This window comes from Nerophis lumbriciformis, linkage group LG19, assembly GCF_033978685.3.
Source record: "Nerophis lumbriciformis linkage group LG19, RoL_Nlum_v2.1, whole genome shotgun sequence".
NCBI classification, from domain to species: domain Eukaryota; kingdom Metazoa; phylum Chordata; class Actinopteri; order Syngnathiformes; family Syngnathidae; genus Nerophis; species Nerophis lumbriciformis.
The window spans coordinates 2,359,805-2,373,624 of record NC_084566.2 but is presented as its reverse complement, the minus strand read 5'-3'; the positions used below and the strand labels follow the sequence as shown (position 1 = coordinate 2,373,624).

Below are 13,820 nucleotides of genomic sequence, written 5' to 3'. Positions count from 1 at the left end.
ATTGTTTAACAGGAGTATCCAATATTGAAACATTTGTAAATCAGATAAGAGTATATTCATCATAGGTCCCCTTTGAATAAAGGATACAACTCCAAAACGTTGCATTTCCCTGCTTAGCTCTGCAGCAAAACACAACATGTGGTCAAACACATGACTAACTTTGGGTTCGCTCTCCTAAAACAGAAAAGAGGGCCTGATGAAGTGCAATACTCACAGAGGACGTCTAATATGACGTCTCCTGACACAAGTAAGATTTTCTGTTACATGACTCTGTTCTTCTTTTTAACGATAGTTACCACGGGGTGGTGCTCTAAACTCCGGGGTATATACAGGACACATGTGAATAGGAGTAATTATTTCACATGTCTGCCCACTGGTGAATCACATATTCAGAGGGTCTGATGAAGAGAATGTGGAGATTTTTGTCTGCATGGGATTTCAGAGAGGCCCTTTTTTTGATGAAGAGTGCAACACAAGAGTAATGTGGGCCTTGACGTGCCATAATGCATGTTTTCTCTAAGACACTGCATGGCGCGTACACTTTAGGTGTGCCCACTCTTAGTCATACTGAGCTGAGTCATTGTGTGACATCACAGACTCACACCACATTCAGCACTTCTTTTGTGTTTGGCTTGGAAGGGAAAACAAACATCACGTGGGAAGTCATGTTGCAACACGTAACTTCAAATCTGAAATTTAATGTCCTGGCTGATTCATTTTGTGTTTCACACACTGAAATGAACAACAGACTTAAGAAGCAGCTTGTTTACCTACTTTATTGTAGTGTAGCGGAAAGAGGCCGGGCAAACTAATGGCCTAGAATAATAATTAAAGGTTGAAAGTAAACACCATGTGTCTACGGGCAACACCAGAGTGCGACGGGAAACGTTAATTGAAACAAGTTTCTCTCTGCGTCCCTGAATGTCACCCGAGGCAACCGCTTGAAAACTGCTGACTGGCACTAACCTGACTTCCACCAGGTCGTTAGGTTTGTAGCTGGGGTGCAAAAAGAACCAGACTTTCTTGACGAAGTGGTCTATGGTGGGCTCCTTTCGGGAGCCCCTGACGTACACCATCCACTTATGAGTCGACTGGTCGTTCTCTTCACGCTTGTCTGGAGGGATATACCTGACAGCAGAGGGCAAATAAGCTTTAGGTAGCTGAATTCATGCACATTTTTCCAATGAGAAGTTGTCCATTATACCAAAAGTCAAATGGAAATGCTCTAATTAACGACTCTATTCAATTAACTGCCAGGTCTCCTCCAGGCACCTATTGTGGGGTACACAAAAGCAAATCACAGCCAGGGCTCTGGCACTTGGTTAAAAAAAACATTGGATGTGGCTGAAGGCAACAACAGTAATGCTAATTCAGCAGTTTGCTCCTTACCTCTATTATAACATTGGTTCTATTGCTGCTGTGTTGTATCATTCTACCTACAGTTAATCCCAAATGTGTCCATATCTATCCGTCCATTTTCTTGGGGACCATTGAGTAAAATGTTCGTATTTGTTTTTAAATAGTAAAGTTACAGTATAACAGTAGGACGTTACGTACTTCGACACATTGCCCACAACAATAGTCTTCTTTGCATAGACTCGGGATGCCTCATCTCCAGTGGTGTGGTAGGTCACCCTCTGCTCACTTCCCAAGGCCACACCAAATGTGTCCTACAAACATTAATTGAACAAAAAAATGCACAGTTAACTACTTTCCTCTGAGAACAAATTGACAGCAAAGTGTGAAGTGAATGTTCCACCCCAGTCTACAGGTGGCGGCAATGTACTTGTGGACATTTTACTCATTTTTTTGATTTTTTAAAAAGTACTGTAAATTCCAGACTATAAGCCTACTTTTTTCCCCACAGTTTGCACCCTGCGTGTTAGACAATGCTATGGCTAATTTATGGATTTTAACAGGTTTACAAGCTTCACATGCCACAAATAAATTATGCCTCGTCACATCATACCAATGAAAATATAGAACGGGACACGGTGAACAGCAAAGACGGCGCTCTCTGATAGGCTACTGCATGCTGAGTTACAGGCACTGTCTTTTGTTAAAGGGGAACAGCACTTTTTTGGGGAATTTTGCCTATCATTCACAATTATTATGAAAGACACGACGACCGACAGATTTTTTTTTAATGCATTCTAAATATTAAATAAACGTAAATAAAAGTAATCTTACAGTGGAGCCAATGGGAGCTCCACTGTTCCACCCATAAAACCCAATAAATAACATTCAAAAAGTGCCAACAATACTCGATTTACATTTCTTTACAAAATTGTTCAATATCTATATAAATGACATTTGTAAAGTTACAAAGAACTTAAAGTTAGTATTATTTGCAGATTGTATAACTGTGTTTTGTTCAGGAGAGAACACACAAATGCTAATACAAATAATAACAGAAGAAATTAACAAATGAAAAAGATGGTTTGACAAAAACAGACTATCTTTGAATCTCAGTAAAACTAAATTAATGCTATTTGGTAACGGTAGAAGGGAAAGTCAAACACAAATACAAATAGACAGAGTAGATATTGAAAGAGTAAAAGAAAACACATTTTTGGGTGTAATAATAGATGATAAAATAACTGGAAACCTCATGTAAAAAATATACAACATAAAGTAGCAAGAAACACGTCAATAATGAATAAAGAAAAACATGTTCTAGACCAAAAATCACTTCATATTATTTACTGCTCACTAGTGTTACATACCTGAGTTATTGTGTAGAAATATGGGGAAAAAACTACAAAAGTACACTTCATTCACTAACTGTGTTACAAAAAAGATCAATTAAAATAATACATAATGTTGGATGTAGAGAACATACAAACACTTTATTTATTGAATCACAAATACTGAAATTCAACGATTTGGTGCATTTTCAAACATCTAAAATTATGTACAAAGCAAACTATAACCTGCTAGCCAAGAATGTACGACAATTCTTCTCAACAAAAGAGGAGAAATATAACCTTGAAGGAAAATCTAATTTAAAACATTTGTATGCACGTACAACACTTAAAACCTTTAGCATATCAGTATGTGGAATTAAATGATGGAATCGATTAGGCAAAGAAATCAAACAAAGCACCAATATGATTCAGTTTAAGAGACTGTTCAAACTACAAGTGTTCACAAAGTACACAATAATCATGATGAACATCTTGAACCCTTTTTTTTTTTAGATAAATATTATTTATGTATTTAATATTTGTTTACTTACTATGGTATATTATTTATCTATTTATTTATTTATTCACTGTTCTGTTACAGAGAACAAGGAAATGGGATGAAATTGCTATGGTATGAAAAGGGGTAGGATAAGCTCAGCTTCTTCCTACTCCTTTTCGGACATGCTGTAATGAAACAACTGGAAATATGTGATACATTACATTGTATCGCATGCATGTTCCAAATAAACTGAAACTGAACTGAACATTTCATGACTTGAATATTAACCAAGTATTAGTGCTATTGTAATTATAAGCACACAGTCCCTGGCTTCGAGACTCTCCCGAAGGACAGTGCGGCGAAGACACAACAAACTCCCTTGTCTCTCATGGACACACACCTGTTGTTGACTTTGGACTGACTATCGGCTGCACAACATCAAGGCCGCAGAACAGAGACACGCGACAGGCTTACACACACACATGCATTTACAAAAATATACACCACACACACATACCCCAACCCCCATCAAACGCCCTTAACGCGAATCCCTTAGGGGTGATAGAAGGATGGGCAGCGCCTGAAGAGCTGCAGCCTGCCACCGTGACCCCCACTCCCTCCCCTCTGTTGCTAGATATCTCGAGATGTATGTTGTAATATGTATATGTGCTTTGCTATGGAGGTTTTTTCCCACTCCAGACAGGAGCCCAGTCTGGAGTGGGAAAAAACCTCCGATAGTCAGTCAAGTCAACAACAAAGCACATATACATAAAAAAAAATACAATCTAGACAGTTGTATTTTTTTTACTCATCCTTCCCCAGCGTTTACCTTTTCCCCATCTTTTAAGGGGCGCCTTGTGGCGACCCATCAGCGTTCCTGTTCTGTAACCCTGTATACTGTTTGTCTAATCTTGAACGGGTTCGTGCTGAAAACCAAGTTTCGTTGTACTTGTGCAATGACAATAAAGACCTACCTACCTAAAGGCAGACAAACTATTTATAGCGGCGCTGTGATCACTACCATGTGTGCTTATGTGTACATAATCGAGTGGTCTGCTGCTTCCTTGCTCCCTGTAAGTTTATTCTAGATCATAAATCATGCATCTCACCTGAACAGAAGACGTCTGAGTAGGTATTCCGACAAGTTGGTACACTTTGACAGTCATTTAGGACAGAACCTGCCTATTTCGTTCTCAATATGCTGAAAAGCTGAGGAAATGGGTTCCAACATTAGCGTGGCTGTCTTAATGGCAATGTGAAACGTATGGTGACAGCCAAATCACATGATAAAATAATTCCTCATTGGTGTAGCCTATAGGCATACTTTAGTAAAATGTCTCCTCTTTAGTTTTGGCCGTACATTAGGCTGCTAAGCATGCTCTCCTTATTTTCACCAGTATAACTATGGATAACATTGGTTGTAGTTGGTTTTAGTCTTTGTTTTCTGATAGTACTGACAATAACCATATGATTGCCATTTGTTGTGATATTGTACGCAGGCATGAGGTAATTCTTCCTGAAAATAGCCTAATTTCTGTGTACAATGTGTTGGTTAGAGATTTGTTATTGACAAAACGCTTGTCTATTCAACTGTTATGGTCCCATCACCCCAACCCCTAGTAAGAGGCAGTGGAAGTTTGAAGTTTCTTGGAGTAGCCCAGTCCATCCAGCTGGACTCGGCTGCGTAACTGGCAACCTCAGTCAGGGAGAGGGGGAAGGGACTACATAATTTTGACCGTAATTGCAGTACCATTTCTGGCCACATTATTACACATGGCACCTTTAAGTTCACCATCACACACCAAATTGCACCAAATATAGGACCATATATTTTTCTCAAGATACAACAATCTCAAAGACATGACATCTTATATTAAAGGTAAGGGTCTAGAGCTTTATACCAAACAACCTCACCATAAGCGAGTCAGAGGTTTTCTTCCTGTCACTCACATACACTTATGATTTTAAGAAGAAAAAAAAAACAGGACTCTGCCTTGCTTGGTCTTAGCTAGACCCACCTTGCCAATGTTGCGTCCCGGCCTTTGTTCCTGCCTACTGCTGCTCTCTTCCCGCCATGCCCCCTCTGCATCCTTGTCGGTGGTGTCGCCGTGCTGCGACAAGGACTCGGACTCTGACTGGCCCAGGGAAGGCGTCTCTGATCCGTGGTTGAGAGGGGAGGAGGAACGTGACGGCGACTCCAGGAATCGTCGGATGGCTGGATGATTCAACGCCACGGGCTCACTCTTGGAGGGCTGTAAGCATACACAACCACCGGTCTTCAGTAGGGTCACAGGTGAGCTGGAGCCTTTACTAACTGACACACCTGATTGATCACCAGTCAGTCACATTGCACAAACCACCATTCATACTCAAATTCAAACCTATGGACAATGTAGAAACTCATGTTAGCCTGACATGCATGCCTAATTGTGAGCTTCATACCCGTATCTCCTGATGGTGAGGGGCTAAGTGGTGCTAACCACTACTCCACCGTGCCGCACTAAAACACTGACATTGAAAACAAAAACAATAAAAAGTGGAAATTACCTCTGGGAGTTTTGTCAGGCCAGCATTTGCATAGTAATTGGCCACGATGCATGCTCGCAATTTGTCCATCATCCTTCTGGCTTCATTGAGTCGCTAAGAAACAAAAATGGTGTTGGTTTAGTTTATTTCAGAAAGTTACATCAAAGCCCATCATATCCCTGCAGGCACAAGACATTGATACAACGTGGATAGGGTTGTATGGTATACCGGTACTAGTATAGTATCGCGGTACTAATGAATCAAAAACTGTACTACGTTAAAAATGTACCGGTTCGGCCATATACGGTATATATGTATATATATATATTTTTATTTTTTTATTTTTTTTTTAACAGGTATGACGTCGCGTCGTCATCACGTCGTATCATAGAGGAGCAGGTTCGGCATCGCACAATCACAGAGTACTTACAAACAAACACAGTGTGTAGACAGAACAGGGAGAATGGACGCATTTTGGCTTAAAAACTAAAGATAAAGGTGAAGGTATAACACTGAAATGCCCTCAGGAAGAGGTACTTTAAGACATGGCTAGCTAGTTAGCGGCTAATGTCCATCCACAATCGGCAGTGTTTTAGCTACTTCTAAATAACTAATCCTCGCCTCCATGGCGACAAATAAAGTACGTTTCTTACAAGTATCATCCCTGCAGGACCAGGAATAGCTAAACATGCTTCACTACACACTGTAGGAGGATAAAACAGCTCACCGGCGTCACAATGTAAACAAATGCTATGGGTGGATCTACACCTGACATCCACTGTAATTATACCAATTACAAGAGCGTATCTAGACGATACTACTATGATTACATCAATATTTTTTATGGTCACAAAATACTTTTTTTTTTTTTAATTCATATTATATTCATACAATCAGGAAATACGTCCCTGGACACATGAGAACTTAAATGATGACCAATGAATGATCCTGTAACTACTTGGTATCAGATTGATACCTAAATTTGTGGTATCATCCAAAACTAATGTATAATATCAAACAACAGAAGAATAAGTGATTATTGCATTTTAAGAGAAGTGTAGATAGAACATGTTGAAACTGAAAATAACCAGTGGATTAATAATACATTTGTACAGCTTGTCCTTTATAATTTCGACAAAATAATAGAATGATAAATGACACAATATGTTACTGCATACTTCAGCAGACTAATTAGGAGCCTTTGTTTGTTTACTTACTACTAAAAGACAAGTTGTCTAGTATGTTCACTATTTTATTTAAGGACTAAATTGTTCTTAGATTGCAATAGTAAACATATGTGTAATGTACCCTAAGATTGTTTGTTACAATAAAGCCAATAATGCCATTTTTTGTGGTCCCCTTTATTTAGGAAAGTATCGAAATACATTTTGGTACCGGTACCAAAATATTGGTATCGAGACAACCCTAATACAACGTGGATTATACATACATGTCCTTTAAAAGTGACTTCGAAACAATGTTGCAAAACAGTTGGACTTTTCAGTGTTCAATTCAATGACACAACCTGAAATTACATAAACGCTGTCAAAAAGCATGTTTGTTTCAACATTGCATGTGTTTAATAGAATATTTGTTGTAAAATGACCAAAATTCAACGGTCAAGTTAACGAAGAAGCAGAGCTCATTTAAAGGGGAACTGCTCTTTTTTTTGGAATTTTGGGTATCATTCACAATCCTTATGCAAAACAAGCACAAACATCGTTTTCTTTTTTTTTTATACACACTCTATAACTAGTAAAAAAAAATGTGAGCAAAAGTCTACTTGCAATGGAGCAGATAGGAGTCGCTCTGTTCTGCCTATAAAGCGCTTAAAAACATGCAAACACCTCCATCAAGGTTTTATGTACATGCTGTAAGTATATACACTATGTAATGTAGTAACAGGCACATTCATAATAAGTAATATTCACATAGTTTAAGCGTACTGCAGAGTAATTATTTCATGTTTGCTTTTTCCTTCAACATCACTGATTACTGCTCACTGCAAACTGCATGTGAGACAACAAACTTAATAAAATATCACTTACTGTACCATGATTGCTCTCACTGGGATGCCGACTTTTGTTAATATATTCCCGTTTAGATGAAGAATGACTCATAATACTTGCAAAGAAAAATGCGTCTTTTCGTGTCTTTCTTGCCATTTCCGCGTCTAAATTGGATGCCCAATTTGACCAACATGTCGGATTATGTCCTCATCCTTCTACTATCAAGGTGGGAGGCATTATTTATGATCTAGAATAAACTTTCACAAGCTCCGAGGCGAGAAAGCAGCTCACCAGCTGATGATGTCAACATAGCAGCACACGCTGCAGCTTGCTTGCTTTCGGACATGTAAAGAATAATGAAAATATGTGATGTATCATATTGAAATGTTATGCATGTTCAAAATTAACTTCAGTTCAGTTCAGTTTCAGTTTATTTGGAATATGCAAACGATACAATGTAATGCATCACATATTTCCAGTTGTTCCATTACAACATGTCCGAAAAGAAGTCGGAAGAAGCTGAGCTTATTTAATCCTACCCCTTTTCATACCATAGCAATTTTATCCCATTTCCTTGTTCTCTGTAACAGAACAGTGAATAAATAAATAAATAATACACCATAGTAAAGTAAACAAATATTAAATACATAATAATATTTATCTAAAAAAAAAAAGGGTTCAAGATGTTAATCATGATTATTGTTCCGTGTACTTTGTGAACACTTGTAGTTTGAACAGTCTCTTAAACTGAATCATATTGGTGCTTTCTTTGATTTCTTTGGCTAATCCATTCCATCATTTAATTCCACATACTGATATGCTAAAGGTTTTAAGTGTTGTACGTGCATACAAATGTGTTAAATTAGATTTTCCTTTAAGGTTGTATTTCTCCTCTTTTGTTGAGAAGAATTGTTGTACATTATTGGTTATAGTTTGCTTTCTACATCATTTTAGCTGTTTGTAAATGCACCAAATCGTTGAATTTCAATATATGTGATTAAATAAATAAAATGTTCGTATGTTCTCTACATCCAACATTATGTATTATTCTAATTGATCTTTTTTTGTAACACCGTTAGTGAATAAAGCGCGCATTTGTAGTTATTTCACATATTTCTACACAATAACTCAGATATGGTGGCACTCAGCATCAAGGGATGGAATTGGAGGTTAAATCACCAAAATGATTACCGAGCGCGGCCACCGCTGCCGCTCACTGCTACCCTCACCTCCCAGGGGGTGGAACAAAGGGGTGGGTCAAATGCAGAGGGTAATTTCACCACACCTCGTGTGTGTGTGAGACTGTGTGGTACTTTAACTTTAACACTAGTGAGCAGTAGCGAATATGGAGTGTTTTTTTTATCTAGAACATATTTTGCATTATTCATTATTGACGTGTTTCTTGCTACTTTATGTTGTATATTTTTTACATGAGATTTCCAGTTCATTTTATCATCTATTATTACACCCAAAAATGTGTTTTCTTTTACTCTTTCAATATCTACTCCGTCTATTTGTAATTGTGTTTGACTTTCCCTTCTGCTGTTACCAAATAGCATTATTTTAGTTTTACAGAGATTCAAAGATAGTCTGTTCTTGTCAAACCATCTTTTTAATTTATTAATTTCTTCTGTTGTTATTTGTATTAGCTTCTGTGTGTTCTCTCCTGAACAAAACACAGTTATACAATCCGCAAATAACACTAACTTTAAATCTTTTGTAACTTTTCAAATGTCGTTTATATAGAGATTAAACAATTTTGGTCAAAGTATTTATCCCTGAGGTACGCCACAAAATATTTTCAGGTCTGTAGACGTATGTTCGCCTAGCTTCACGTATTGCTTCCTGTTGGTTAAGTAGCTTCTAACCTAGTTCAAGACACTTCAACCAACTAACCAACCAAGTTAGTTAGCTCTCTGTGATCAAGACGCCACTATAAATAGTTTGCCTACGTCAGCGCATATAATAACAATATCACTAATACTTGGTTAATATTCAGGTCTCAAGATGTAAATGGAGTATTGTTGGCGGTTTTTGAATGGTTATTTAGAGCGTTGTTTTTCCAACCACTGTGCCGCGGCACACTAGTGTACAGTGAAATACAGTCAGTCGCCTAATTGGGTTATAAATATTCTTTGCAAACCAGAAATTATAATCCGCAAATGTGCCGTTGTTGAGTGTCTGTGCTGGTTAGAGCTCGGCAGAGTAACCATGTAATACTCTTCCATATCAGTAGGTGGCAGCAGGTAGCTAATTGCTTTCTAGATGTCGGGTACATGGTTTGTCGTGATTACAATATGTAGACGACAGCGGGAGGCAGCGTGCAGGTAAAAAGGTATCTAATGCTTAAACCAAAAATAAACAAAAGGCATTGAAGCTTAGGGATGGCTATGCAAAACTAAACTAAAACTGAACTGGCTGCAAAGTAAACAAAAACAGAATGCTGGACGACCGCAAAGACTTACAGTGTGTGGAGCAGACGGCGTCCACAAAGTACATAACATGACAATCAACACCAAAATAGGAGTGCAAGACAAGAACTAAAACACTTGATTAGTGTTATTAGTGTTCTGTGTCTTGTAATGTCCTGTCTTGTAATTGTCCTGTATTATTATGTATTTTACAATGTACTGCTTTTATATTTCCTGTATTTTATATTATTACTTTAAACTGTTTTATATTTAAATTTTTTATCCTGTAAAGCATCTTTGAGTGTTCTGAAAAGCGCTATACCAAATAAAATGTATTATTATTATTATTACTTCACACAGGAAAACACCAAAAACCTCAAAATAAGTCACGACAGTACACCTACTTTGAGACAAGAGCTATAGTGATGCATGCTTAGTTATGGTTTGAATTCATATCCAACAATTGCGAGAACGACTTTATACTGTCAATATCGACCGCTGAGTTAAATTTTTTATGTTTTCTGCTGGTGGTGTGCCTCTGGATTTTTTCAATTAAAAAAATGTGCCTCGGCTCAGAAAAGGTTCAAAAACACTGATTTAGAGCACTTAAAGAGGACCTCCAATTGACTCCAGTGTAAGCTGAATTTATTTACGTCTAATTACAAGTTAGAATGCATTGAAAAAAAATACATCTGTCTCCTTGTCTCTCATAATGATTGTGAACGCTGGGCAAAATTCCCCCAAAAAAGTGCAGTTCCCCTTTAATAAGATTTCTATGAACATTTCCCAAATGCAACAAAAGGTAGACTATATCAGTGTTTTTCAACCTTTTTTGAGCCAAGGCATATTTTTTGCGTTGAAAAAATGCGGAGGCACACCACCAGCAGAAATAATTAAAAAACGAAACTCAGTTGACAGTAAAAAGTCGTTGTTGCAATTGTTGGATATGACTTTAAAGCATAAGCAAGCATGCATCACTGTAGCTCTTGTCTCAAAGTAGGTGTACTGTCACCACCTGTCACATCACACCGTGACTTATTTGGACTTTTTTTTCTGTTTTCCTGTGTGTAGTGTTTTAGTTCTTGTCTTGCGCTCCTATTTTGGTGGCTTTTTCTCTTGTTTTGGTATTTTCCTGTAGCGGTTGCATGTCTTCCTTTGAGCGATATTTCCCGCATCTAGTTTGTTTTAGCAATCAAGAATATTTCAGTTGTTTTTATCCTTCTTTGGGGGGACATTGCTGATTGTCATGTCATGTTCGGATGTACATTGTCTTTGCTCCACAGTAAGTCTTTGCTGTCGTCCAGCATTCTGTTTTTAATTTGTAGCCAATTCAGTTTTAGTTTTGTTCTGCATAGCCTTCTCTAAGCTTCAATGCCATAGGGGCACTCACCTTTTGTTTATTTTTGGTTTAAGCATTAGACACCTTTTTTACCTGCACACTGCCTCCCGCTGTTTCCAACATCTACAAAGCAATTAGCCACCTGCTGCCACCTACTGATATGAAAGAGTATAACATAGTTACTCTGCCGAGCTCTTGACAGCACCGACACTCAACAACAACACATCATTTGCAGACTATAATTACTGGTTTGCAAAAAATATTTTTAACCCAAATAGGTGAAATTAGATAATCTCCCACGGCACACCAGACTGTATCTCACGGCACAGTGGTTGAAAAACACTGGACTATATGCTTTACCTGGCTGATGATATCTATCTCATGTTCTTTGTTCTTCATCTCCAAGGAGAACTGCTTGGTGATGATGGCTTCTATCTTCTGAACTGCAGCATCTCGGGCTGTTCAAGGGAAATATTGCATACAAGTAAACAACATCGCAGGTGCACAGAGTTGGATTCAATCCACTGACTTACCACTTAATTCAACTGCTTTGTTTCGCTTACTATTTTGGATTAATGCAATATCCTCATAGTCAGGATCGCCGTCCTCTATTTTCCTTTTAACCCCCGACATGTTTCCCTCCTGAAAAAAGAGAAAATTGGAGGTTTTCATTGAATTACAACCTACTGTACAAGCGCCTCATTGTACAGTAGTGGCATGAATTGATTAACGTGGACCCCGACTTAAACAAGTTGAAAAACGTATTCGGGTGTTACCATTTAGTGGTCAATTGTACGGAATATGTACTGTACTGTGCAATGTACTAATAAAAGTCCCAATCAATCAATCAATGGCGATGCATAGCATTGAGCTAACCGGCTAGCAAAGGTGCTGCAGCTAATGCTAACTGCTAATTAGCTTCCTACTGCTTGCGCTAGTATGGGGGCACTGATTGGCACCTGTCACTCGACCAAATAAAATGAATACATCACGACCATGTCATGAAAAGTACTCAAAGTAAGGCAGTCGACGCTGGCGTTTAATTCCCCATTCATGCTTAACAGCCGCAGGAGTCCAGTAGAAAGATTGCGGTAGCACGAGCCATGCTAGCAGGTTAGCTGACCGTTAGCAGGCGTTTTCCAACACCAACGCGATGTATTTTGGGACACAAACTTACGAGGAGAAGCCCGGCAGCGTGGATAAACGTCCCCTTGTGGTGCGTGATTTATGCTTCAGTGGCAGCGGGTCCGTTTGAGTGTTACACTTTGCATGTTTCGCACTCGTGTTTGGGTTAAAATGCTAAATCTCGATTGTGGACAAGGAAGCTAAATTGTAGCTAGCTAGCCGCAGAGTTCACCAGAACGGCCACTAGGGGCTGCTGTTGTACAAATACTGCATTGTACTATGCTGGGACGCTGCGATAACAACAGGTTGATACTCTATATCAGTGTTCTTCAACCTTTTTTGAGCCAAGGCACATTTTTTGCATTGAATAAATCCGCAGGCACACCACCAGCAGAAAACAATAAAAAATGAAACTCAGCAGCTGATATTGACAATAAAAAGTCGTTCTCACAAGTGTTATATATGAATTCAAACCATAACCAAGCATGCATCACTATAGCTCTTGTCTCTATAAATCAATCAATCATTCAAAGTTTATTTATATAGCCCTAAATCACGAGTGTCTCAAAGGGCTGCACAAGCCACAACGACATCCTCGGCTCAGATCCCACATCAGGGCAAGAAAAAACTCAACCCAATGGGATACAATGAGAAACCTTGGAGGGGACCGCAGATGAGGGACAAAAAACCCCCGGGTGGATCTAGCATAAATTGTGAGAGTCCAGTCCATACTGGATCTAGCATAATATTGTGAGAGTCCAGTCCATAGTGGATCTAACATAATATTGTGAGAGTCCAGTCCATAGTGGATCTAGCATAATATTGTGAGAGTCCAGTCCATAGTGGATCTAACATAATATTGTGAGAGTTCAGTCCATAGTGGATCTAACATAATATTGTGAGAGTCCAGTCCATAGTGGATCTAACATAATATTGTGAGAGTCCAGTCCATAGTGGATCTACAGTAACATAATAGTGTAAGAGTCGAGTCCATAGTGGATTTAGCATAATATTGTGAGAGTCCAGTCCATAGTGGATCTAACATAATATTGTGAGAGTCCAGTCCATAGTGGATCTAACATAATAGTGTAAGAGTCCAGTCCATAGTGGATCTAACATAATATTGTGAGAGTCCAGTCCATAGTGGATCTAGCATAATATTGTGAGAGTCCAGTCCATAGTGGATCTAACATAATAGTGTAAGAGTCCAGTCCATAGAGGATC

General features: G+C 38.5%; 1 protein-coding gene across 3 annotated transcripts in view; it reads right to left on the bottom strand.

Moving 5' to 3' along the window:
* The window catches only part of yeats2 (YEATS domain containing 2), a 45,145-nt gene extending 32,307 nt beyond the window's left edge, over positions 1 to 12,838 (bottom strand). For all 3 annotated transcript variants that reach the window (XM_061979718.2, XM_061979719.2, XM_061979720.2), the window contains exons 1-7: positions 12,649 to 12,838; positions 12,005 to 12,113; positions 11,832 to 11,929; positions 5,734 to 5,826; positions 5,205 to 5,438; positions 1,558 to 1,670; positions 967 to 1,128 (exon numbers count right to left, since the gene is read on the bottom strand). In XM_061979718.2, the coding sequence (XP_061835702.1) occupies positions 967 to 1,128; positions 1,558 to 1,670; positions 5,205 to 5,438; positions 5,734 to 5,826; positions 11,832 to 11,929; positions 12,005 to 12,104 (800 nt within the window). In that variant the 5' untranslated portion in view covers positions 12,105 to 12,113; positions 12,649 to 12,838. The remainder of the gene's footprint in view (positions 1 to 966; positions 1,129 to 1,557; positions 1,671 to 5,204; positions 5,439 to 5,733; positions 5,827 to 11,831; positions 11,930 to 12,004; positions 12,114 to 12,648) is intronic.
* Between the last annotated feature and the right edge of the window lie 982 nt (positions 12,839 to 13,820).